At 32.0% G+C, this 27724-nt stretch overlaps 2 protein-coding genes across 7 annotated transcripts in view; one reads left to right on the forward strand and one right to left on the reverse strand.

Moving 5' to 3' along the window:
- Positions 1–462: 462 nt before the first annotated feature.
- On the forward strand, positions 463–20395 carry LOC126738040 (sodium channel and clathrin linker 1-like). Of its 4 annotated transcripts, none has more exons than XM_050443205.1 (8): positions 463–595; positions 657–830; positions 17533–17826; positions 17934–18207; positions 18275–18388; positions 18446–18753; positions 19643–19911; positions 19961–20395. In XM_050443205.1, the coding sequence occupies exons 2-8, from the start codon at positions 804–806 to the stop codon at positions 20286–20288; spliced, it is 1614 nt and encodes a 537-aa protein (XP_050299162.1). In that variant the 5' UTR covers positions 463–595; positions 657–803; the 3' UTR covers positions 20289–20395. The 4 variants fall into 4 exon arrangements, with proteins under 4 accessions (XP_050299162.1, XP_050299163.1, XP_050299161.1 ...); XM_050443204.1 differs by lacking the exons at positions 463–595; positions 657–830 and adding exons at positions 13797–13992; positions 14051–14120; XM_050443207.1 differs by lacking the exons at positions 463–595; positions 657–830 and adding exons at positions 13798–13992; positions 14051–14120 and having other exon boundaries at positions 19643–19804; positions 19961–20377.
- A 51-nt stretch (positions 20396–20446) lies between these two features.
- Positions 20447–27724, reverse strand: part of LOC126738042 (vacuolar-sorting protein SNF8) — a 71993-nt gene continuing 64715 nt past the window's right edge. For 2 of the 3 annotated variants that reach the window (XM_050443211.1, XM_050443210.1), the window contains 2 exons: positions 20702–20857; positions 20447–20644 (listed from right to left, as the gene is read on the reverse strand). In XM_050443211.1, the coding sequence (XP_050299168.1) occupies positions 20543–20644; positions 20702–20857 (258 nt within the window). In that variant the 3' untranslated portion in view covers positions 20447–20542. Of the gene's footprint in view, positions 20645–20701; positions 20873–27724 lie in introns of those variants that run through there. The other variant, XM_050443212.1, reaches the window with a different exon arrangement.

Below are 27724 nucleotides of genomic sequence, written 5' to 3' on the forward strand. Positions count from 1 at the left end.
ATTCTTAAACCTTAAAACCATAAAAATGTCAATAATAAACAATTCAATGCAAGTTAAAATTTACTTCATTTTATTTTACTTCACATTTATTCAACCCAATTCAAGAAGGAGCCTTAAACCAGATGCCATACCTTCGGTTAATCTCGCAGGCTTAATACAAAGTTAGAATGGTCTTCATACCAAGTGACAGACGTGTAAGCTTAAGCTTAATTTAATAATAAGCTAAATTTAATAATGCTTGGGTTACACTAAGCTCTTTAATTAATAATATAGTTTTTTCATTGTAAAAAAAATATTACACTTAACTTAGTATTGTGTCTCTTAGACTGACACCACTGTTAAGTGTGGTGACACCAATTGTTATGTGGCCAAATGATATTTTGTATGATATATTTGAAATCAATAAAATAATATCTTTTTATTTCTTCTATTTAAAAATGTGTTTTTTCAGATCAGGATTATAAAGAATTGACCACTTTTAATTACATAAAGCAGCAGGCCACAACAGAATATGTTGATAGTTTAAAAGTTAAAAGCTCAATCCAGGTCTTTAGTAATACCATAGGATCCTAGATAAACAATATGGCTAAATGGGGTAAGATTTTTTTTTCATGATTTTAAGAATTAATACTTTAAAATATGCTTTATATTTCTAGATATTAAAGACAGGAAAATAAATGCCCCAGTAATGCTCAATACAGAGCAATTCATCTTGTTCCTGTATACTTTTTGAAGGCCTCAATTTCAAAACATACTCAAAATGTGACCCCAAACCTGAGAGAATAGCAATTTCAGCAGTTTCAATGCATGAGCAATTGAAAATTAAAGAGGTAATTACCTACTGTAATTCTTTGATGTATTTATTGCATTATTATTGATCTTTATACATTTACCATAATCCTTTGTAACACTTTATGAATTCTACTTCATACACTTTGCCCTCCTCTTTCTGCTGCTGTAATTTTTCCTTAATGTCTCTTTCCTTTAAATTTGTTGAAAGTTATTTATTTCATATTTACCATATGAATTACTTCTGAATTGAGTGGGAAGTAATTCCTTGGTGAATTTATTACATTTTTATTGACCCCTATACATTTCCCATAACCTTTTAAAATACTCTATAAATTAATTCTACTATATTCTTCTATTTCTGGTGCTGTAATTTTTCCTTATTGCCTCTTTCATTTGTAATTTATTGACAGCTTTTATTTTATAATTATTATGGAAATGTAAATACGTTAATTATTTTTCTAGTTTTGTACTACTTTATTCCTATTCTGTAGTTAAAGTTGATTCGTAGGGTTTATTTAGGGTTCTACTTATGTTCTGTTTAATATTTTCTATAGTGTCTAGTTTTTAAGTAGTTCATCTTGTTTGAGGGTTCCATTTTGGCCCCAATTTAGATTATTTAGGTTATATTATTGTAAATTGCTGTATTTAATTTCCCTGTGACTCTCAGTATTCTCTTGAAATTATTATGGTCTGTTTTGGGAAAAACAATGAAGAAAATTCTAAATATTTCGAAATTGTTCCGTCGGGCTTTAAAAAGGAGGCGTTTCGTGACATTTTATTCAGTTTTAATTTTTTAGTCAGTTTTTACCTTGGAAGCAATTAAACGATAGTCAACGCGTGTTAGGTAAGAGTTTTTGACGTTGCCAATAAAAGAAATACCAATAAAAGAAATCATGCCAAGAGGGAGACTGAGAAATTGATGGAGTTGCTTGCTATTAAGGAAGTTTGACGAGCAGAAAATAGAACAAGAAGAAAAAGATCTTAAACAGAGAAAAGAATAAGAGAAACGAAACCATAAACAGAGGAAGGAACAAGAAAAACGAAAACATTAACAGAGGGCAAACCAAAATGAACGGGACCGTAAACAAGAAGAACGAAATCGTAAACAAAGGGAAAAAAGAAAATGAAGACTTAACTATAACCATGAAAGATGACCTGAAAAAAGAAAATTTTTTCTTTCTTCAAAATTTTTATTTCAATCAGTTTGAGGCCCCTGCTAGGGGAAACTGCTGGGATAACAAAGAAAAAGCAATGAATTTTAAGCTATGCCTTACAGGAGCCCACCTGTAAGAAATGTACCAGGCTCAATTAAAATTTAGGAGACAACAACCCGACAAAGGACTCTAACAATTTAAGGCCGATGTTGCTCGATTAGTAAATCTGGCTTACCCTTCAGCCGTGATCGAGTTCCGAGAACAAATTTCTATAAATTGTCTTATTGATGGGGTTCAAGATCCAGATACTAACCATGCTCTAAGGATGGCTCATTATAATAGTATTTCTGGCACGTGCAGTAAAGTATGAGACACCTTTTCAAGCAACTGGAAGGCAGACACGAATAAGACAAATCAAAATTCGGCAAAAGTGATATCGAAGACCGCCTAAAGAAGATCATTTTTAACTAGATAACCTAAAAGACCATACCAATGCTGGAATTGCAATGAGGAGGGGCACCTTAAATGCTTCAAGTCTTTGAGAGACCTAAGGAACAAGGAAAACTTCAACTAGTCAGCTTTATGGGGCGCAAACTGGCTGGGTGCTACCAAGCCTTACATATAAGACTAAACAGGCTGCACGTTCTAAAGACAGCTTGGTAGTACCGGGAAAACATACGGCCATGATTGTGAGATGATGATGCATACAGGATCTAGTCATACTATGGTGAAGCCGAACATTATAGCTCACTGTAGTTCGCGGATGGGAAAAGAATTCCCATTCTTGGATTGCAGGAAGCTACAGTCATCATTGGATTAACAACATTCCAACAGCCAGTACTAGTGGCAGAAATTATGGATGATGTCATACTAGGATTAGATGTTATGAATGCTCAGCAGTTTAAAATGGAAGTATATAACCGGATAATGAAGACGATAAATGAAGATATTGTTATGCAAAACCTATATGAAGATAAAGGACATACCAGAGTCGTTATATTATCTAGAGATATTTTTAAACCAGCAAATTCAGAGAGCTGGTGGTTAATACTACAATTCGAAAAAAAAGAGGGAGAAACTATTTTGATTGAGCCTATGGAAAGCTGCAGAGTATATGGTCAAGGAATTTTTCCAGCAAAGACCATTATCTACGCTAAAGAAATCTACTGATTTGGTGCCGCATCGACACCCTGGACACACATTCTCGACTTTCGGCCTTGAAAGCTTGGCAGATTTACAGAATACTAAAAAGCTGGTACTCCTCGAAATTTAGATGGCGCTAAGAATGCAAAACTAGTTAAGCTACCACTTTTACCGATGCTCCACGGACTGTCAAGCATTAAATGATGTCATATAAAATGCGGCCATTTTTCATAGTTCTTTAGCTTGCACAGGCTTTCTTTTTACATCTGCCGAAAAACTAACTTTCATTAATGAAATTTTGCAAAAAATCTTATCAAAATTGATGTGTTCTCATATTTCGAACAAATTTTTTTCTAGTTGTTTAGTTCTGTGTGTTCTGTTACAGCTGTTATTAACTTTCATTTGGAGGTGCTACAGCAGGGATACAGAAAAGTTTCTAAAAAGGCAGTGAATAACATTGTAAATAAACTAAGATAAAAACAGTAAAAACTTTGAATCGAAAATAGATACTGCCGATATTCCATTTGCATAAATAGTTATTGCAATCAATTTTTTTTTGTGAAACTGACAGGTGTAAATGTAAACAATAAAAGTCAGAAATGGATTCTGTAGAAGAAGCTGTTGCGTTAAATCTGTGGACAGCAAAAGACACAGATTGGTTGTTTTTTTTAACAGTCTCAATATGTTTTATATTTGGTGTTTATTGGCAGATTATTAGGCCTTGAAACCATGAAAATCTCAGCAATGAACAAATATTTGAATGAGAAAATTATTTTACACATTCATTTAAGCTTGAATTAAGCAGGGGCTTTAAACCAAATGCCATACCTTCAGATAATCTCCCAGGCTTATTACAAGGTAAGCTATAATAAATAGTCTTCGTAACAAGTGACCCTACCAGAGGTGGAAGCTTAAGCTTAATTTAATGATATATTGCTTGGGATAAACTAAGCTCTTTAATTAATAATTTAACGGTGCTTAAGCAAATTAAGACCCAACAATTTTGCAAAAATTTGTTTGCATAGTATAAAGACTACATTTTAAAACAAAACATTTTTTGGATGAACCATATTTTGCCCTAAAAAATCAAAAAACTACTAAATGACATAATTTTCAAACCATTGGTATGCGAAAACTCTCCAATATGTTAATTTTTCAGGATATGCGGCAGTGTTGCCGTGCCGGACAAAAATCCATAAAGTTTAGGTAATATTGGGCAGTTATTAACTGAGTTAATGGAAGGACTAAATTTTGGTTTTCACTTGGAAAACTTGAAGTGTTTGTATCATTTATGTCAAATTTTTTGAATGTCGTATCAAACTTTTAAAACGAGTAAAAAAAATTTAATAATTTTAAGTAATGCCTAGACATAATTTGTTTACCAATTTGGAGATGCGTGATATGCTTTGTGTTTACGCGCAAGAAATTTTTAACGGAAATATTTCCAGATAGACAACAACCAAGCCATAAATTATTCCAAAGAATTTATAGCCGACTAGGAGAAACTGGATCATTTCGGACAAGAATGTCTGTTTTGGGCGGCCCAAAAAATATTTCCCAAGAACAGGAAGAAGAAATTTTAGTCCGCATAGTCCGCAAAATCCCGGGATATGTACTAGGCGAATAGCGGCAGTTAAGGGTGTAAGTCATTTGCTGATAAGGTACTTCAGAAAGAAGGTCTCTCTCTATCCATACCACTTTACACCAAGTCAATGTTTGATCTCACCAGATTTGCCAGCCAGAATACAGTTTTTTCGTCATATGTGGAATACTGAAAACATTCATTCAGTTGTCTGTCAGTCGTAATTTCCAGCATAAATTTAAAGTTAACATTTGGTGTGGTATTATTGGAAACCATATAATAGGCCCCCATGAACTACCACCTAATTTGAACGGAGACTCGTACTTAAATCTCTAACGAAATGAACTTGGAACGAAATGAAGTCTTTTAGAAGATATACCATGAAATGTTAGGCAGAATATGTATTTTATGCAAAATGGGGCGGGGCGCCAGACATTTTTCTCGACAGGTACGCAATCACCTTGACGAATAATATTCCGAACGTTGGATTGGCCGTGGAGGACTTTTGCTTTGGCCTGCGCGAAATCAATTGTTTTTGATAGTCCTATAAATAATCTAAATAAACTAAATGTAAAAAATATGTAAAAAAAAAGGATCTTCTTTTTAAAATATGGCTAATTGTTAAACGTATTTCAAAATACATTGAAGTTAATGGAGCGCATTTTGAACAGTTGTTATAGTAGCGTTATTTGTATGTTTCTTTGTTTATTATTGTTTTTGGTATATTTGTTTAAAAATAAAATATAAAACAATAAATAGATATCATTTACCTTGGTTGATATAAAAATTAATGGTTGCTCCTAGCGACTTTAATAAGGTATACATTTTTATGTAATATTAAAAAAGGAAATTATTTTGATATTTTTTAAGCCAATATACGGAGCTGCAAAAAAGTTAGGGGATTTAAAAAAGTAAAAACTAGCACAACGAGCGGCCTCTACCGAAAACTGTATACGACATTTATGTTTCTTCATAAAAGACTCGTATGTTTTAAATTTCATATCAGTATGTCATTTGGTTTAGGACCTGTGAGAAATAAACGATAAATCAAATAATACTTTGACACCCTGTATTTCAGTTACTATTAAAGTTAAGATAAGGCAAGTTGACCTCAATCACATTAATTTAACGTAAGGAATCTACTGTTGTTCTATGTCCCATTACTTTCGAGACACCCTCTATAAGGAATTAAAGCTAAGAAAATAGCTTTACAATCCGCCAACGCTGTAGTGATTAGTTTGATTCACACTGTGTGTCAAATGTTGATAATTTGACATTTATTTATAAACGTCAACGTTCCTAAATCAAAGGAGGCAATTTGGTAAGCAACTTTAAAAAAGTGTTCTATGTTTGATATAGGAATAGAGTAAAAATATTTTAGATCAATATAAAAGTGATTAGTCCGCAATAATACTCTAGTATACTTTTAATATTTGTGTCCATAAGTAAATAGAAGCATAGGAAAATCGTAGTCCATATATAATATAAACTTTTGTTTTTTTTTTTGTTAAAAAATGGCTCATCTAAAATTTTTTTTGTCTTTATTTAATAGATTTAAGGTAAGCTTCCTAAACATACCAAAAAAATCTAAAAATCGTTGGGTCTAAAATTGCTCAATCACTTTACCTAGTAATGTTAGACACATTAGATATTCAGAAATAATAGTACGCAAAAATTAAAAGGAACAAATAGAGGAATTTATTTAATATGGGGACAATCCAGTTTAACACTTTTCTAATCTGCCTAAAAAAGTATTAAATTGGGACTTTTTTTGTCCGCATTATAAATAAAGTACTTGATTTGTCATTTTTTCTTTTTTGCGTACTATAATTTCTAAGAGAGCCTTGCATTTCCCACTAATTTTAAGTGCACGGTACCCATTTTCATTTCCGATTAGTACCACTCCTCGAAATTCAGAGGGCGCAACAATCAATCGACTTTCAGTATTCTATTGGCTCTTACGGGAGTTTCCTATCTAATTAGTATTAATCTATCTAGGCATACGATTCCAATTTTCACCATACAAAATTCAAACATGTGCCATAGATTAATTCCAAGTCAATGGCAAGGTCGAAAATAAAAATCGATACCTAATTCAGAGACAACCAAATTTTGGTTTGGTTGTCTCTGACCAAATTTGACAAAATGTGGTTGTCTCTGACCTAATACCGATCCTGACAAGCGAAAGAGTCCCCCTCTACAACTAAAGCAGACAAACGTCAAGTCAGAAACCCATGGATAATGATAGAAAAGTAGAGCAAACTCCCATAAATCAAGAAATCCGCGTTGCGATACTAACGCCACCACTTATAAATTTGAGATGAGGAATAAAATAAAAATGCTAGGGCTATAGTCAACTCTAACCTATAATTACATAAATAAAAATACCTATATACCAAATTAAATAGATAGCTGTTATCGAAAACAGATAAATGAAAACCCGAGAAACGAAACCCATGAAATCTATTTTGAGATGGAAAATAACCAATGACATAAAATTAAAAAAGAAAACAAAATTTATAAATACACATTTTTCCTTTAAGTTATAAGGAGATCATCTGTAACGTGAGAAAATGCGATTTTGATTTTACTTTAAAACCATCAATGGACATACACTTAAGTGAATTCGGAAGTTCATTATAGGGTGAATGCGCCATTTAGCCGACCAGTGCCTATTCTCGACCATTTATGTATAAAACAATAAAAAACAAGAACCGAACTCGTTATCTATTTTCATAATCCTTATTCCCGTTTGGACCATCCGTAATAGAGATTTTTAAATTTCCCGCGCAATCTCTGCTTAAAACAGTCAGCCATTACAGACGTAAATTTGCCAGTTGCACGTGTACCTAAGATTTTAGTGATTTTCTAGTGGTATACTCATTAATAAATAGTAAGTAGATCATCATGGTTTATCTTTAACTAATATGTTTTTCGATGTAAGGCAAAAGAAGACCCTTCTCACTTAGTTCAAATGGTTTTTCGGAGTGGCTCGACAAGAAAGAGATACAACGTCCAGTCATATTGTTTATTGATGATCACAAGTCGCATATTACTTTGGATTTATTAGAGAATATTGCGACCAAAATCAAATCGTGCTGTATGCCTTGCCACCCAATACGACACACATATTACAGCCTGCCGATGTAAGTGTCTTTAAGCCATTGAAGACCGAATGGAAAAAGACTGTTCGCAACTGGCAAGCGCGTCCGGAAAACACAAATATGTGTGTTACAAAATTTCTTGTGTCAATTATTCCAAGAAACTCTCGATAATAGCGACATGAAAGGGCAGATAATTAACGGATTTCGGAAATGCGGGTTGTATCCTTTAAATCCAGATAATGTTGATTATACCAAATGTGTAAAAAATATACAGGAACAAACCGTGCATTTAGATATAGTAAATATCGAAGAAGATGTTACACCTGCAGAATTGATGGCAAAAAGAAAGGTAATTTTAAAATTAGCTCCTTCCTTGACAGAGTATGGCATCAATGTTGAAGTGATATTGAACGAAATTAAATTTGCTGAAGGAGACGCAAATAGGTTACAAACAGAACAAAATCAAATTCAGGTAGGAGACATTGTTAATTTGCAGGACCTTACAATAGTTCCATTCGATGCTGTAACACTGGAAAACAATTTAGAAGCCATTGCTATAACTGAACCTGAAGCTCAAGATATAGGCGAAAACCCGAAAAATAATGATCGTGCACCTATCGTAGAATTTGTGTCTGAAGAAAATGAATCACCGATTGAGAATGACTATCCGGCGAGAAGTTCCCCTGCCTTAACAGATAAAACAAACACAGAAAATACAGCGGGTAATAATAATGTTATTGAAGTTAACAGCAATAATGAGCACTTATCTAATAAATGCGTAATTAATGATGTAAGCGCGTCAGTAACAATATCTGACATTCAGCATCCTCCCAAAGCAATGCGATTAAAATCCATCTTGGATAATCATTTGTCATACCCCATAAGCCAGTGGAATATAGAGGTAAGAATAGGAATGTAAAGGATAAGTTTCCCAGTGCAATTTCTTCTCAAGCTTGGAGACTAAAGTTAACAAAACAAGAAGATGAGAAGCGACAAAAAGAGGAAGATATAAAAAAGAAGCGAGAGGACAGGCAAATGAAAAATAAAAACAAAATTATGAAAAAGAAGGCAGGAAAGAAAGATGAAAACTCTCTTCAACAACCAGAAGAGTTTGAAAAAGGAAATGATAATAACTTAATAATTGAACGAGGGCATCTGCAATGTTCATCTTGCAATGAAGATTTAATAAGTGATACTGAAGAGGAAGATGAAAAAAATGTCGGATGTGATAAGTGTTCTAGGTGGTACCACATGAAATGTACAGACTTCATTGGACTATCTTATGATGACATTTCTGATAGAGAATATACTTGTTGTTTTGTACATAATAACGCTTAAATTTTATTTAGTTAATTTATCTAAATTTTAGTTGTTGCGCTAATTACAATTTTACTGTTCTTTCTCTTTTCTTAAGTATATTTTACTAATTTTTATTCATATATGCATATGCATTTACTTAGTTTTTTAATAGCCAAAGAAGTACCATTTTTTTTTGTAAATGTATGTATTATTTTTACATTATTTTATAAATACTTATAATAAATTTAGAAACAAACCTGATTAATTTATTTATTTAAAATGGTTTTTATATTATGGTCAATAAATAGACCACATAAATCCAGTTCTCTCGACAGCCGGTCGAAAACTGGGCTAAATGTGGTCGACAATATGTCACCTTTGGTCGAAAATTGGAAAAAGGTAGTTTTTTTACATTTTGCCTTGTCAATAATATTTCTTGAAACGATAAATATAATTAATATTTTGTAGCTAGTTTTAATAAATACAAATCAAATATTTTTAGAAACTAAATGTCAGCATTCTTAAATTAACTTTTTTTATCACTTATGAAAGGTGAGATTTACGTTAACTGGTCGAGAATAGGCGCGTTCACCCTACGCCGAAACAGCATTAAAAAGGAAACATCTGTGAAACATAAGGCAGAATGAAAACGAGGAGCCGATAATTTACTTATACCTCTTAGATTGACGTCATGCATATCTCTTCAAAAACTTAATTTTTTACGAAGGTAAGCAGGGAAGGATATATTTGAATATCAAGTCCTCCTTAAAAATTACACCAAGATTTTTAATGTTATCAACTATTTCTAACTGGATTGCCCCCGCAAATAGTTGTAAATTATCCGAGAATTTTTTTCTTATTTTTTGAAGAGAAACACATTACATAACACTTGCTAGGATTCAATTTTAAATTATTGCTCGACGAAAAAATTGAAACACATAACACATCTTCATTTCTTCTACTACAATCCCCCAATAAATCATCAGCTTTAAAAGAATAATAAATTTGCGTATCATCTGCAAAGCCCTGAATACTGCAATATCTATAACAACTTTATACATGACTGCTTTGTACCGGGTGGCCAACTACTTTCAAATTACTTTTCCTAAAATCCGCTAGAGGGCGTTGACTTGTGACTAACCCTTTCTGTCGGATTATTTCAAAAAACTCAAATGCAACTATATATATTTTTTTACGTCATTAAAAGCGGGGAAGAAAACCAAAGAAACTGGTGAAAACGGCACTTCGATATCATTTCTGAAACAAAAGTTATAAAAAAATAGTGTCCATTCGAAAATAAAAATGACAAAAATGGCGATAAACTCCTATTTGCTTAGATAAACTGAATAAACTCCTTTTATATAAGTATTTTTTTAAACAAACAAACTCATAGTACTCTTTTTGAAAATCCGACATACAGAATTGATCGTTACACGTTTATTTATACAGGGTGTTAACTAAACCAAGTTGACCAAATGGGCCTATTTTGGGAAAACTGTGCATAGGAAAGTTGAGTTAGTCGGCTATGGAAACAAAAGTGGCAGGTAACCATGGAAGCAAAATATGTAAATATTTCAGTTAAATGTCATTTTAGCGTCTCTTCTTGCGATTGTTAAAGCGTTTTTAAGTCTCGCTAATAACATCCAATAGTTTTCTTGTTAGTTCGCCGTATTGTGAACTTTGTTTTTCCAGTTTTCCGTGTTGTTCCAGTTTTTCGTGTTGTGCCAGTTGTTCGTATTGTTCCAGTTTTTCCTGTTTTGTTCCAGTTTTTTGTGTTTTGTTCAAGTTTTTTGTTCCTTAACTTTTTATCTCTGTTTTTCGTATTGCTTTGTTTAACAGTGCTTTACACAAACGAAGAGGCGTTTGACATAATAGGTATTTATTTTTAATGTATGAGAAATGCCACAGTTGCTGCAAGGGTGTATGCGCATCAGTATCCTGATAGACGCCATCCTACTGCAAAAGTTTTTCTTTGGATCATACATCGTTTGCGAACGACTGGAAACGTTCGGCTGCCCGTGTTTCGGAGACAACGCAGGGGACGCACCGAAGACAACATAATAAATGTTTTAGCCTACGTCGAGTTTAATCCTCACTTAAGTACTAGAACAATAGCGCACGACCTGGGAGTAAATCGAACTACTGTTCAGAATATTCTTAAGGAGTACAGGTAAGCGATCTTTTGGATATTAATCTTCACTATACGCGATGAGACTTAATTTTCCTAAGGAGAGTCCATTTTTTGATGATGATGCTTTAAATGTAAAATTAATTAATTTTTACACGAAAAGCACCAGATTCAGACTCAGGTGCTTCCAAACATATTGTGGACAGATGAGGCTACATTTCACAGCAATGGAGGCGTGAATCTCCACAATATTCATTACTGGTCACCAACGAATCCGCACTGTATGCGAGAAGTCCAGCATCAAGGCCGTTGGTCTTTAAATTGTTGGGCAGGAATATTAGGAGGTCGAATTATCGGCCAACAACGCACTAAATGGTGCAAATTATTTGCAGTTTTTAAGGGAGGAATTGCCAATTTTATTAGAGAATGTGCCACTTGAAATTCGCCAACGAATGATGTTCCAGCACGGTGGCTGTCCAGCACATTTCGCCCGAAATGTTCGGGAGTTTTTAGATGCTACCTACCCTGGTAGATGGATAGGACGGGGCGGTACCTTTCCATGGCCGGCTAGATCACCAGACCTAACGTGCCTGGATTTTTATTTATGGGGTCGAGTTAAAGAAATTGTTTTTGCAACAAGACCTACGACCCGACAAAATATGATTGGCCGGATTAGGGATTGCATGCAGACTCTCTCATTTGCTGAGGTAGAGACTGCAGCTTTGTCTACCGAACAAAAGATGTTTCAGTGCATAGAAAATGATGGAATGCATTTTTAAACATTTGGGGAGGCACTAAATAAATTATGTGTATAACATATTATTTATTGTACCACCTAAGATTTCTTAAAATTGTATGTAGAATTTAAATATCAAATAACATATTATAGAGTGTTCTATTTAAAATAAGCAAGTTTTCATCTACATCCGGTATCATCAAAATTGTTAAAAGTGTCAAATTATTTTATTTTTGTATCTTTAATTAACTTTTCTATGGTAGGGTATGGTGCCAAATTTTTAAAACTTTCCTATAGAACAACTATAAACTGTATGCACAGTTTTCCCAAAATAGGCCAATTTGGTCAACTTTATTTAGTTAACACCCTGTAATAAATAAACGTATAACGATCAATTCTATATCTCGGATTTTCTAAAACACTACTGAGTTTGTTTCTTTTTAAAAATACTTAGTTAATACGAGTTTATTCAGCTTGTGTAAGCAAATAGTAATTTATGGCCATTTTTATCACTTTTATTTTCGAATGGACACTATTTTGTTAATAAGTTTAGTTTAACAAGTGATATCGAAGTGCCGTTTTCACCAGTTTCTTTGGTTTTCTTCCCCGCTTTTAATGACGTAAAGAAATATATATAGTTGCATTTGAGTTTTTTGAAATAATCCGTCAGAAAGGGTTAGTCACAAGTCAGCGCCCTCTAGCGGATTTTAGGAAAAGTAATTTGAATTTTTTTTTGGTTGAAAAAATAAGGCAACAATAGACTTAAAAAAAAATATGTTTAAAAAAATCGGTCCAGTCACAGCTGATTTTCAGCTGTTTTCTTTATTCAAGCTAAAAACGCCCCCCACCACTTTATTTGACAACTGACAGAAATTTTTGTAGAAACTTTTTTGTGAGGAAAACTTCCTAGAATATTAATATAATATTTTGAGGTGTACGTTATTGGAGGTTTTTTGGCAAAAATGCAATTTTAAGATTTAAAGAAGCTGTCGCGCCCTCTAGCGGTTGACCAATGAACTTCAAAATAATTTCCAGCATTTTTTTTGGCCACTTTTATTACAAAATTTTTTTTTTCAAGGCGCTATGACTATTAGGGCCTGAGATATCACCGACGTCCATTCTTAGTTGGCCACCCGGTACATTAGAAATAAGATAGGCATAGAAAAAAAGATATAAGACGGATCCTTGAGGTATCCCAGAACTGATATAAGAGCGGTTTGACTGACCTTGATTTTTTAAGACCACCAGTTGCTTTCTTTTAAAAAGTCAAGACCTAAAGAAGTTTAATGAATTATTATCGAATCCATAATAGATCAATTCTGCTAAAAGCAGGCAAGTGATCCAACGTATCGAAAACTTTAGAAAAGTCAAGCAATACGATCGTTGTAGTATCACTCCTATCCAAACAAAGCCTGAATTATTTCTTGAGTAATTTTTAACAAAGCGCAGATGTGGTACTGTGCTGCTTTAAGAAACCAGACTATTATCTATATTTGTAATAAAGAAACCATAAATCTGTGGTTGAATAAATGTTTCCAAAACTTTCAAAATTACTGGAATAATGGATATAGGTCGCGATAAGGTCGCAGTAATCCTCTGGACTACTGATTTTAAGTAAAGGCACTGTAATAGAAGTCTTCCAAACATTAAGAAAACAACAATAAAGTAAGGAGCAAGATGTTGAATACAATGTTGGAGCGTATTACTTTAATTTTTGATTTTTATCTAAAAGGTTGGATCAACACTTATATCGCGGTCAATTACCAGCCCTATTTACTAATTACAGTTAGGTTCTTTAATACAAACAAACAAAAGCAAGAAAGAGCATTAAAAAAAATTATTTGATACAAACAAAAGAAATACCTAAATAAACACCTATAGTTTTAGCTCAAATCATTAGATCAGTATAAAACCAATTTAAGTGATATTCCAATACTTGTAAAGTAACCGTTGAAACATTTGAAATAATGTTGCTAAACAACTTATAAATTTGTTTTGAATGACATTTATCACAGTGTTTGAATTGAAAGCAAAAACATGGAAAAGTGCTCAAAGTAAGTTATATTTAAATTGGTAATACATTTTTAATTTAGGAAAATTTATTTTAAAAAGCTTTCAGATTATAGCAGAGGAATATGACATTTTATTTCAGGATCTGAATCTAGAAATACATTTTATAAAGGTAAATATGCAATTGTTTACTTAGAATTATGATGTATTCTGCTTTGCAGGAAGAAATCGAGGAGATTGAGCAATTTAAGAACCAATTATTTCTCAACTTTTTTTGAAAACTTACCTTAAACATATTATATTAAAACAAAAAACCTTATTGTCCCCATATTTTCCATAGGGACACAACCCAAAGTATCTATAAAATTATTATTATATATAATGAAATGCCTCTTCGAATGGTGACTAGACCAAGTTGCAGGGTTACGAACAAATTTGCCAGATGTAGTTCTTTCAACAGTTAAGGTCCGGATTTAAAATCATTGTTCCATTGTGTGACATATAAAGGCATACATATTAGAGATCTCCATAATTTCTACATTGGGATATTTTGAAGTTTTGCAAAAATTGTCGAGAGCCTTATTAAAATTTTCTTAAGTCTGTTTTAAAATTTAGCATCCATTTAACAAAAAATTGAAGTAAATTCCCTTTTTCTTATAATCTTAGTGAGACTGCACGGCCTTTTGAGATATTCTCCTTAAATTCTTTTATCTGATCAAAAGTGGTCTATCCTTTATAGTCATGGTCTGAAAAGGTTTTTTTAAATAAAATGTTCTATACACCCTTGATTCAAATAAAAATATATAGTTATTTTGATTTCAAATTTATCCTACAATATGTTATTTCGCCACACAACAGTGGTGTTAGTCTAAGAGACATTACTAAGTTAAGTGTAATATTTTTGTTACTGTAGGTAATAAAGGTTAATTTTTTTTTTAATTAATAATTAAAGAATCTAATTTAACCCAAGCAGTTTATCAATATATTAAAATAGAAGTATATTATTGTACTATTATTATTCTAACTTACCTTGTATTAAGCCTGGGAGCTTAACTAAAGATATGGCCTCCGTTTTAAGACCCCTCCTTGAATTAGGGATGAATGAGTCAGAAGTAAAATAATTTTAAAACAAATAGAATGTCATATAGGTTTATTTATTAAGATTTTTATAATTTGGAGGATTAGGAATATGAACCCCAAGTATTAAACATATTGAGCCTGTTAATAAAACCAGGAAATCTGTCCTCCTGTCCACAGATTTACAGCCAGAAAAGCAGCTTCTTTTTCTCAGAATCCATTTCTCTGAATATTTCACTTTTGTCGTTAAAGTAAAAAAGAAGAGGTCTGCATCTGCAAAATTCTAAAAGCTAGGAAGAATATCCGCATCTGATAACATATCAGATGCTTGACGTGCAGTCTCAAGGCGGTAGTTTCGCTTTCTTACCGCCATCGATATGTTGAAGAGTAGAAGTTTTTTTGGTATTCGCTCCAGCGCCCGAGCCTTCAACTTTCAAGGCCCTGCTGAATCTGCCGCTGGTAGCTTAGGTATTTTGGGCCTGGGTTAAGACTGTCAACACTCAACTCCACAATTAATTTTCTTTGTCGTTATTTAAGCCAGTAGTGATCTTTTTCAATAAAGTTACATTTATTATTTAAAAGTACTTGATATTTTAATTTAAAAAAAAGTAAAGTGACGACTATGCGCGACAATTTTTGTTTGTTAAAAGGTAAGCAAGTATTGTCGAATCTTCTTCCCACGCTTAAAGATTTTAAGGCTCAATATAATTTTTTTATTTAGACTTTAAACTAATGTTAATAATTTTATATTTTTTTTGGTTTTTTTACTACTACATGCCTGGCTGAAGCTTTACATGACAATACTGTTGATAGAAAAGAAGTACTAGCGATGACCAGCAAAATATCAATATATTCGTCAAGACTAACCATAATCAGCCAAGAAGTTAAATTAGTCTGATCTTTTAGCCTCTTCAGGACATAGTAAAATTAATTTATAGTAAGTTATTCTTTACAATAATTTAACTGTTAAAAAGTTACATAATGATCAAATATAAACGGCTTGTATTAAATATAAACTCTATTTTTGTTATTTGATTCTGGTAAAAAAATATTTATTTTAGGTGCCATAATTCGGAATTAGATAAAGTGAGAACTGAAAGAGAAAGTCAACCGTTCCATATAAAATTTATATTATCTTTAAGATCAACCTATTAAAAAATATTTATCTAATAAGTGTTATATAATAAGTGCCCGATATATCACAGGGTGATTTTTTTAGTATTTTTAAGGTAAAAAGTACTTATACACGTGTGATCTAAAATGCTTGGTTTTCAGCATACTATAATTAAATAGTATAATTATACTATAATTTTTTGTCAAAGATTTGTTTTTATTTTTGTTTCTTCTGCATAATCTCCTAAATAATGCTAACTTTTGAACGAAAATTGGTACCTGGGGATTTTTTGACATAAGAAATTTTAATTTATCCTTAATTTAGCACTTAGTTGTAGAGGGCGTCATCTACAGGTTTTTTGTTTTAAAGGTTTTGTTGACTTTAAAGGCTGATGACTTTTTGTAAGACTTTGTATTATATTTTTGGTCAAAAAACTAAATTTCTTAATAATTATTACGTGAAAAGGATATTTTATTAGATGTCGCTAAGAGCAAACTCTTTTCGAAATACTTACTATAGTTTGAAATAATCAATAAATGTCTTTAAAAAAGTGAAACAATTCTGTGATATAACTATTTTTATTCAAAATAAAATATTTTTAAAGAGAATTGAAGAGGCGACATTAAATAAAAATCGTGTGAAAACCCAGATCAAAATCACAATAAATATTGAAAATGTCCATCTCCTATCTGCATGCACGCATCCAACCTCTTTGATTTCTTATTTGCAAAATTCATGGAGTATTTTGAATGGTTGAATTATTCGGTGCCTTCTTTGTTTTGAATTTGTTTATGGTCGGCTAAGGTTTTTAGATGTCTCTGAAGGCCATGGTTGAGGCTCTACCTATCCAAAATTATTGAAATCTTGATTCAAAAACTTTCGCCCTTGGATGATTGGGACAGGAAATGAGAAATATTGAACATAAATGCTTCTTTCCTGGTGCTAGTTTCTAGGTATTCTTCTTCTAAATTAAGTGTAAGTGCCTCTACCATTCGAGCTGCACCCGACAGGTGACTTCTTCCAGGGCTTTCTCAAATGTTCCTATTTCCTTTAACCGAACGTGAATTTTTGAAAAAAAGTATATATAACACCCTGTATACACATATTATTTTTACTTTTCTTTTTGTTAGTATAATCCGCATATTTTTAAATTTCAGCTGTTTATAAGTATTAAAATTACATTTGTTTGGTTGATTGAACAAGTTTTGTTGATTTATTTATAAACGATTTTTTTTCACCTAAAGCGTAACTTATTTATCTTCAACTATAGGTGTAATTAATTAAATCAGGTTGCAAAAACCAATGAGTTACATGTAATAAGAATTAAGTATCCTTTTCCTTTCCCCCCTAGGCTAATAATCCAATAACGTTACCAATATTTTTAACATTTTAGAAAGAACATGAAGATCTTAAACAGGAGCTTTCATCAGTAATTTTGGAAAATAAGGAACTATCCAAAACCATCTTCAATATTTTGGATGCAAATCAACAAAAGGCTAATATTATTGAACATAATCATGAAGTGACTGACAATTTAAAAACCCAAATACAAATACTGATCACTGAAAAGGACTATGTGTCAAAACTTTGGCAAAATGCAATAAAAACTATTCACAAGCTAGAGGACAACATTAAACTTTTTGAAGCAGGATATGAGAATTTTGTGCCTAAAAAAGACCATCTCAAAGTAATATTAGTTGAATTTTAATTTTACAGAGTATAACTTCTTGAGATTCTTAAAGCGTCTTATAATTATTATGTGTAATTTTGTGTACCATATCGATTGATTTTCAGCTCAAGCAAGTCTATGAGGAACAGATTACCCAACTAAAGCAACAACTATTGGAAACCAAAGTTAAACTAGAAGATATTTCCAAACAACTTGATGCCAAAATAGAAATAAAACATTGTGAAATTGACCAATCTTTAGAAAACCAAGCGAGTGCTTTAAAGATAGTAAAAAATCTTGAAGCTGAAGTGCTGCAGCTGCAAAAAAAGCTGCTAGAATCTGCAAATGAAAAACATAAGTTAGAGAAATTACTTAGAAATAAAGAAGATCTCATACAAAGTAAGTGATTATCTTGGAAATACAATCTATTATATTTTTTTGAAAAATAATCCTATTATATTTTTAGATTTAAAAAGTGCCAATTATGATTGTTTAACTAGGGTTACTGAGGCAGTGGGATTGGTTGAAGCAGCACTTCAAGAAAAGGATGCAGCATTATTTAGAGAAAGGGCAATGAAGGGTTGGTGCAACATAATACCTAAAATAAAATATTTACTTATATTACATACAATTTTAGAAGAAAATGAGAAACTTGTTCAAGAAATGACCGAAATGATAAAAGAGTGCGAAGTAAAAATTAAAAAAGAAACTATTAAAATAACACAAGAATATGAACAAAAACAAAAATTATTACTTGAACAATTAACCCATGCTCAAAATGGTATTCAAGCCAAAATGTGCGAAATTGAAGGAATTAGTAAAAAATGTATATTATTAGAAAGTGAAATTGAAAGAATGCATAGAGGACACTGTAGCATAGAAGAAAGAGATATCAATAAAATGTTAATTTTGGAAAAAAATATGGAGGCAACTTTTCAAAAATTGGTAAGAAAATTAAAACAATTACTAAGACGTGTATTTAGTATTTCTTCTAGATAAATTACTAAATCAAAGTTACAAATTAAGGATACTGGGGGGTAAAATTAAAATAGTGGACTGTATTTTTATAGGTGGAATGGAATATTACGACGGTTAAGACAACCCTATTAAAGTGGTGGCCTACCTTGCTGTCGCTTCTTTTTCTATCTAATTCAAACTGCTTGTCCCACAGGTTCACCTCAGGAGGGTTATTTTGCTTAAAGGCGTGCCGCCACTTTATGTCTTTGGAATTCACTCGCGAAAAAATATGTGTGTATATGAGAGCAACCTATTTGGTTCAAGATTTTTGCGCTCCTTCCGACTGCATCAAAATTCGGTGCAGTACTACCTGGTGATGCGTGCGACTCTTCTCGGTCAAAGAATAAGGCTGTCTCACTATGACGCGATAAAAGGTCGCGCAAGTAATTACAATAAGATTAGAATTTAAAACCAATAAAGCTCATGTTAATTATATTTAAACACAAGACCCAATAAAGAAAAAAATATATATATAAGTAAATAACCATTCCGCTTTGACGGAACAGATACCTTACAAAAAGTGTCTTTAGTTACCCATTCTTCTTTTATTTATTTAAACCCAGGAATACATAAATATTTTAAAAGTATCTGCGAAAAACCAACATTAAAAGATTTAAAAAAATTAAGAAAGGTATTGTCGAGTCTCAAATAAATATACGACCCATCAAAATCAGGTCAGATATTCTCTAAGAGCATAAATGGTATTGAGTATTTTACCAAAGTTAATAAATTTTAGATATTCACTAAGTATTAGTAATCTTAGTTAATCGGGCTAAAAGAGTTTTCTTTTAATGCTATCATCAGTATTTTTTTGTAGCTTCTCTCTGAAAAACAAAATATTCAGCTAACATCAGATAAGGAGGTTCTAAAAAACGATTTACAACAAATGGCTAATATATATGAAAAAGATATAAAAACAAAAGATGTAGAAACATCGACTTTAAAAACGAAGATAAGTAATTTGGAATCAGACTTAAATGTAAGTGATCGCAAAATTATCACATTAACTGAAAATCTTTTAAAAATTAAGGAACAATTTGCGAAAACTCAACACGAATTTAAGGATGAACTGCAGAAATATAAAACGTACGTAATATTTTAAATTTAAAAACGTTTTACTTAATTACATTTTCAGATGCCTACAATTAAATTGTGATACGAAAATTGAAAAGTTAACTACAAATTATAACAGTAACATAAATCAACTTAAATCTCAGTTACAAAAGAAAAATGAAATTAATCAAAAGTGGAAGCAAGAGATTAAAGTGGTTACACATAGTTTAGAAAAACTGGTCGTAAACCTAAAAAGTGAGTTGACAGTTTTAAAAAAAGAAAATAAAGGAATGCAGGAAAAGATGCAAGAATATGAAGATAAATTAAGACGATATAAAATTTTTATAGAATTAATATCCAAAGATGTGACCAAGATTAATCATTTAGCTTTGAAAACTAACATTAATTGAGAAAATGGATTTTCAAATAATAAAACGGATATTAGTATATTACGAACAATTTTTACATAAATGATTGTTATCTTATTTTGTTGTTTATTTTGAGTTCAACCTTTTAAATTAAATTCAGCTTGTTTAGCCTTTAAAAGGTTTCAAATGATATGTGCTAGTTACCTTTTTAAAAATTTATTGTAACGTATAAACATGTACCTATTAGCAAAATATTGACAAAATTAAATTAAAACATGTCTATAAATGGAATATTCTCAAGCACTTTCCGCATTTACGCACTCATTAAAAAGGCTAGGAAAGTAATATAATTTTTCACATGTATTTTGTAGATCAACCCATGCCAAGCCTTGATTAACCTAAAAGTTGTAGTAATAAATAATAATTTCAAATTAATAAATTTGTGAAAAACTTACTAAGTTTTCTAGTGCATTTTTACACCTTTCAGGTTCCCAATTTAGTTGCTTCCTTAAAATAGATACCGATACAAATGAGCTATTTAAGGAGGATGTTTGTGTTAAAATCGCTGAGTGATCCATACTTAGTTCTCCAGGAAGTGACTGTACCATATACTAAAAATTATCCACCTTTAACAGAAAATTGTAATGAGATTTTCTTAACTTAATTAGGTGGTAGACTGCAACAATAAAAGTCGTCACATTTCTAGAAATATTTATATATGAATATATCTACAGGATTTCCCGGAAAATGTGGGCGATCTCTCGGATTCAGGTAGAAAATTAATAAATAAATAATATGAAACTTTCCTATAAAAAAATGTATCTCCCTTCGAACATACCTTAAAGACGCCGTTGGAAATCGGTTTTTCCTGAATAACTTTTAAAGTACCTAGTATAATTTAATAAACGTAGTCCTTAAAACACATTTACCTCGTTTATCTATATATGTAATTACAGCTACATAGTGCATATACAACTACATCTTGCATAAAATACATGTTCTGCCTAACATTTAATAATATATCTTCTAAAAGACCTCCAAGTTAATTTAACTACGAGTCTGTTCAAATAAGGTGGTAGTTCGTGGGGGCCTATTATATAGCCAAAAATAGACACGCAGTCAGTTTAGCTCTGCTTCGGTTTAAATTAAACTTTCTTAAAAACTATAAAAATCAAATAAAATGTAGTCTTTTTTCCAAATAAACCACCAAAGATGTGGTCTCATAGTAGACTTTCATAATTAAATGTATAGTAGTAAGTATACTCATAACGAATTTCCACGAATTTCCTTTGTACAAGCAAACCTACAAAAATAATTATACAGGGTGTCCCAGAAGTCGACGATCAAACTTAAGGAGGGGAAGGAGGAGGTCATTAAGAATCTAAATATCTATATATGTGGTTATCAAAATATTGATGGGTAAAAAGTTATTCACTTTTTTGTATTTTTTATTAAAATTGAATACTGCGAACAATAAAAGAGTTATGCAACATAAACGCGGTAAACTACTGTTTTATTTTTGATTATGTTTAATCCTTAGGGATGTCCTTTTAATTTTAAAATAGTTTCAAAAACTCTAATGTCTTCTAATCCAAAAAAAAATTTTTAAAAACAAGTTTTGATTTCAAAAAAGTTTTTTTAATGGAAGGTGATAAAAAGAAATTACCCTTTAAAAAACTGACCCGCTCTTAGAAAATCTTGAGAAATTATTGTAGAATCTTAACATAATATAAATAAAAAAACAGATTTGTTTTACCCAATTTCTAATGGAAAATACTTTACTTGTACCATTGCCAATTCTTTTAAAAATCACAAAAACTTTTAAAGGTTTTTATTTATTATCAATATTATGAAAGTAGGTATTTACCATTTACCTATTCTTAAATTTAAGGTGAAGTTCAGTTTAAAAATATTTTGAATATTTTGCATTGTCCTCTTTTGTTGAGATAAAAATAATAAACGATTTGGTATTTTTCAAATCAGTCTTAAGTACGCTTTCCTCCATAGTGGGCTATACATTTCGACCTTTGCGATTAATAAGTATCTGCTTTTTTTATTTGTTAGTTCAACTATTAAAGATGCCTTATGCACCACAGGAATATGCAGAAATGCATTATGTCTACGGGTTTTGTGACGGTAATGCTCGGGCTGCTGCTAGAGAGTATAGAGCACGATTTCCTAACAGAGCACATTATCCTGATTACAGAGTGTTTCAAAATGTTCATACGATATACGTGAATGGTCAAATTCCTGGCCAGCATTTGCCTAGAGAAGGAAGGCCTAGAGTTGATATTGGTGAAGATGAGATAAATATGGTAGCAGAAAATCCGACCATTAGTATTCGTCGTATAGCAAGGCGTTTGGGATTATCATCTTCATCGGTGCATCGTATTTTGAGAAGATCTGTTACATCCATATCATGTGCAACGGGTGCAAGCATTGTTACCCGGAGACTACGCCACAAGAGTACGATTTTGCAGGGATATGTTACGTCGCAATAGAACCGACCCTCAGTTTTTCCAAAGAATTTTGTGGAGCGACGAATCATTGTTTCAAAGGATAGGAATATTCAATATTCACAATTTACATCATTGGGAATATGTTAACCCTAGAATTGTGCGCGCTTCCCGTTTCCAACATCAATTTGGAATAAACATGTGGGCTGGAATAGTTGAGGGTAAGTTAATTGGCCCTTTTGAATTACCAAGACGACTCAATGGCGAAAGCTAGACTCAATGGCGAAAGCTACCTCAATTTTTTACAAAATCATTTAAATGGCTTACTAGAAGACGTATCCTTAGAAACACGTCGAAACATGTGGCTGCAGCATGGTCCGGTCCCCCGACCTTAACCCATTGGACTTCTTTTTGTGGAGTTATTTTAAAGAATTTTAAATTAAATTAAGTTTACGCTACAGAAAGTCGCACTGAACAGGAATTGCGTCAAAAAATAGAAGAAGCGATCAGAGTGATCAATAACAACCAGCGGTTAAAAAGAAATTTTATTCGACGATGTAGATTATGTGTGAGGGTAGGCGGCAGACATTTTGAACATTTAATGTAGTTAATACCTTAATAAAAATTAAATAAAAAAAATATTACAATTTCTTGTATTTTTGAAAAAATGTGGCAATGGTACAAATAAAGTATTTTCCATTAGAAATTGGGTAAGACAAATCTGTATTCAAGTCTTTAATTATGTTATGAAACTACAGCTCGGAAATATCGCAATGGCCAGTGAAATTTGGGTGCGCAGTGGCAAAATCCTCGAAAGCCCATTTTAGGCCGTTGGTTTATCATTTTCTGTCTTCATCGCACACTGACTCTCTCACTCTTTCTTCCCGCATCTCAAAGGCCATTTCGATATGGGCGAGTTGTACATTAATTTCTCCAGATTTTCAAAGGACGGGTTAGTTTTTTAAAGGTTAATTTTATTGAATCAGCATTTATTAAAAAAAATTATTCATATTTTTTGAAAACAAAACTTGTTTTTAAGATCATATTTTTCTTGACTAGAAGAGAATAGAGTTTTTGAAACTATTTTAAAATTAAAAGGACACTCCTCAGAATTAAACATGACTAAAAACAAATCAGTAGAATAATCCGTTTATTTTGCATAACTTTTTTATTGTTGCCAGCATTCAATTTTAATAAAAAGTAAAAAATATTAAATAACTTTTTAACTGTCAACAATTGGAAAACAACATATATAGTTATTTTAATTTAAAATGACCTCCTCCTTCTCCCCTTTAAGTTTGATCGTCGACTTTTGGGACACCCTGTATATTATTTCTTTTATAAATTTGTAGCCCTGAAGAACAAAATAAACATTTTCGAAAGCGGCAAATTAAAAGGCATTTTATTTCAACAATAGCCCTCATCAAGACTGATACCTCAAGAAAATTGTTAAAAAAAAATTGTTACTTAACTATATATACAGGGTGTTCCGTTGATCATGTTACAAACTTCTAGGGCAGATAGAAAACGTCAAAAGAAAAACAAAAGTTCACATAAACATGGGTCCGGAAAGGCTTCCTCAGGGAGCTAGAGCTCTTTGAAAATAACCTTTAAAAACTAGTTTTTTTTAATAGCTCCGGAACTACGTTGGCTACCGCAACCAATTAATTTTGGGAGGTAAATTATTGTTAGTACGTTTATTATTTTGAACCTACTAAATAAAAACAATATTTACCAGGGGCTTCAGAATTCGGGGGGGTATTTGGTAAATTCAGGCCCATTTCTTTAACACTTTAATTTCTGCCCGTTTGGGCATTAGATTATGATGTTCCTATGCTTTTTACATAAAAAAGGTGCTCTTAGTAAAAGTCGGTAAATGGTAAATATCACCATTTTTGTGAAAATTTACGAAAAGCAAATTATGAGATACAAAAATGAATTACCTATTATTATTAATAAAAAATTTTAAAAAAATCTGGCGTAAATAAAAATTAAATGTTTAAAAAAAGTTAAGGTAGCCACTTTATTAAATTGGTACTCAACATAATTAACTGTCACTTTAATTACCTTGAGGCATAAAATGTTTAAATGATTTTAATTGTATTAAGAAACCAACAAATTAACAATTTTAGAAACGTAAACAAATTTTATTAAAGATTGGTATTACAAAAATAAACTTAAAATATTATTTGCTCAAAATGCCGGCCATATTAAGGTTGACGTAGTTAAAAATATCAGGCGTGGTTTGAATTACTTCAGCAGCTGCGGAAATTCTGGCCACCAGGTCTTCTTCTGACTCGACTGGAGTTTCATATACGAGACTTTTCATATGCCCCCAAAGAAAAAAATCTAAGGGTGTCAAATCTGGTGAGCGCGCTGGCCAGGTGACAGGGCCTCCGCGGCCAATCCAGCGCCTTCCAAAATTTTCATTTATAAACTCGCGGACAATAAGTGAAAAATGAGCTGGCGCTCCATTGTGCTGTAGCCATAAGTTCTGTCGTATATTTAGGGGCAGATCATCTAATAGTTCTGGCAGTACATTTCTTTAAAAATTTAAATAAATATTTCCCGTTAAACGAGGAGGCAACATAATTGGACCAATTAAGCGTTCTCCAACAATGCCGGCCCACATATTGACCGAAAACGTATGTTGATAGCTGCTAAAATGAATACCATAAGGGTTTTCCTCACTCCACACATGATTATTATATTTATAAAAATGCCTTCTTTTGTAAATAAAGCCTCGTCAGTAAAAAGGACATATTTTGGAAATTGAGGTTCTTCTGTACACCGGTCAAGAAACCACTGGCAAAAATTCACGCGGGGCATAAAATCATTGGGTCCTAATGATTGCACCTTTTGCAGGTGGTAGGGCCGAAGAAGCTGTTCATTAACAACGTTCCATATCCTAACACGTTCCATATCCTAACACGTTCCATACCCTAACATGATTTACATGCATCGCATCAGCTACTGCTCGAGTACTTACTGATGGGTTATCTTCAAATCGCTGAAGCACTTCTTCCTTAAAATCCGGGATTCGGATGTTCCTTTGCGCGCCTTGCCCTGAGGCGTTGATTAACCCTTTCAAAAAGTGTGTGAGCTGGGATTCGCCTTTCGCGAAACCGCTCTTCATATAGTCGAGAAGCAGCTCTACCATTACATCGAACTTCCCCATAAATTAAAAGCATATCGGCGTATTCAGCAAAAGTGTAATCTTCCATTACTTAACCGTAATAAAAAGGAAATTAATAACATGTAAAAAATACTGACAGTGACAAATTTAACAAAATGAACAAATATGACAGTGGCAATGAATTAGCATTATTATTATTATTAAAATAATTAATTCGGGTGCTGTATCTTAGTTTGGTTTTAGTCAATTTCCACAAAAACGGTGATATTTACCGACTTTTACTAATAGCACCTTTTTTATGTAAAAAGCATAGGAACATCATAATTTAATGCCCAAACGGGCAGAAATTAAAGTCTTAAAGAAATGGGCCTAAATTTACCAAATACCCCCCTGATTCTAAAGCCAGTGGTAAATATTTTTTTTATTTAGTAGGTTCAAAAGAATAAACGTACTAACACTAATTTACCTCCCAAAATTGGTTACGGTAGCTAAAGTAGTTCCAAGCTATTAAAAAAAAACTAGTTTTTAAAGGTTATTTTCAAAGAGTTCTAGCTCCCTGAGGAAGCTTTTCCGGACCTCGGGATGTTTATATGAACTTTTGCTTTTCTCTTGACGTTTTCTATCTGCCCTAGAAGTTTGTAACATGATCAACGGAACACCCTGTATAAATTTATTTTTATTTCTAAAGACTGTCAAAACTATAACATAACAACAAAACAATAACCTCAACAAAAAAATTACAATTATCAATTTTTAAAGAACGTCAAGAAAAATCACTATATTACGATCTTCACGAGGTGTTGTTACCCTTTCTCTTTGCGGATAAGGTCTTCTTGTCACCGGGCCAAGCTCTTAAGATCTGATTAATCTTAATATTACCGAATGACTTACTTGAAGTCTTCGAGCAATACTTCTAATGGAAAAACTTTCATGTAAAACAACTGTCCGCAATTCTTCCATTCGATGATTTAAATGTCTTCTTTAACTTATAAGTCTTCCCAATACATCAACATTCATTTTAAATAAAAAAAATTGCTAATTAAAACAAAGGGAAACTGTTTCGCTCGAGGCAAATGTCAAATTACCAATGAATACATTTCTTAAAGATTGTGTTTTTTCAAACAAATGGAAATTATCTGCTAAATGTATTAAAAAAAAAAGGATGTTTACATACGAAATATTCGTGTGTCTGTGTTATAAATAATAGCAAAAACTTACCAAGGTAATTCAAAAATTTAATAAAACTAGAATGTTTTTAATCCTTATTTTGTTTTGACTGGTTTATCTACTATCTGTTTTGGCTGTTTATCTTATCTACGTGCGGGCCCAGCACGTAGCTGTTTTATTTTTGGATCTTTCTAAATTTTCTTAAAAATTATTCATCATAACAGAAAAAGAAATTGCTATTTGAACGACAATCTAATATGCTTTCATGTGAGCTTAATTTTATAAAAACTTCTTTCAACTTCCTATATTTAACACAGTGAAATTAATGCATTAAGCAAATTATGATTTTTTATTATTAACATAAATAAGGTTATTAACAACTTGGCACATAATTTTTTTATAATAGAAATCACCTTCTTTTGCCCTAATTACATTTCTTATACGATTGAGGCATAAATCTAATCAAGTTTGAGATTGTTTCCTGTGGGTTGTTAAGCCCTGTTCTTCTATTGCAACAATAAGCTCTGGAATCGAGTTTAGGGTATGAAGTCTAGATTGAATTCTTCGTTTTAGCTAATTCCATAAATTGGATTTATATCAGGATTGTATGCTGGCATAACCCAAAAACCGACTTCTACAATATAATCTTGCACGATTCTTGCAGTGTATGGTCTTGCACTGTCGTGCATACAAGTAATTTCATCTCCAATGTAGTCGTT

The sequence above is a fragment of the Anthonomus grandis genome, chromosome 6 (genome assembly GCF_022605725.1).
Source record: "Anthonomus grandis grandis chromosome 6, icAntGran1.3, whole genome shotgun sequence".
NCBI classification, from domain to species: Eukaryota; Metazoa; Arthropoda; class Insecta; order Coleoptera; family Curculionidae; genus Anthonomus; species Anthonomus grandis.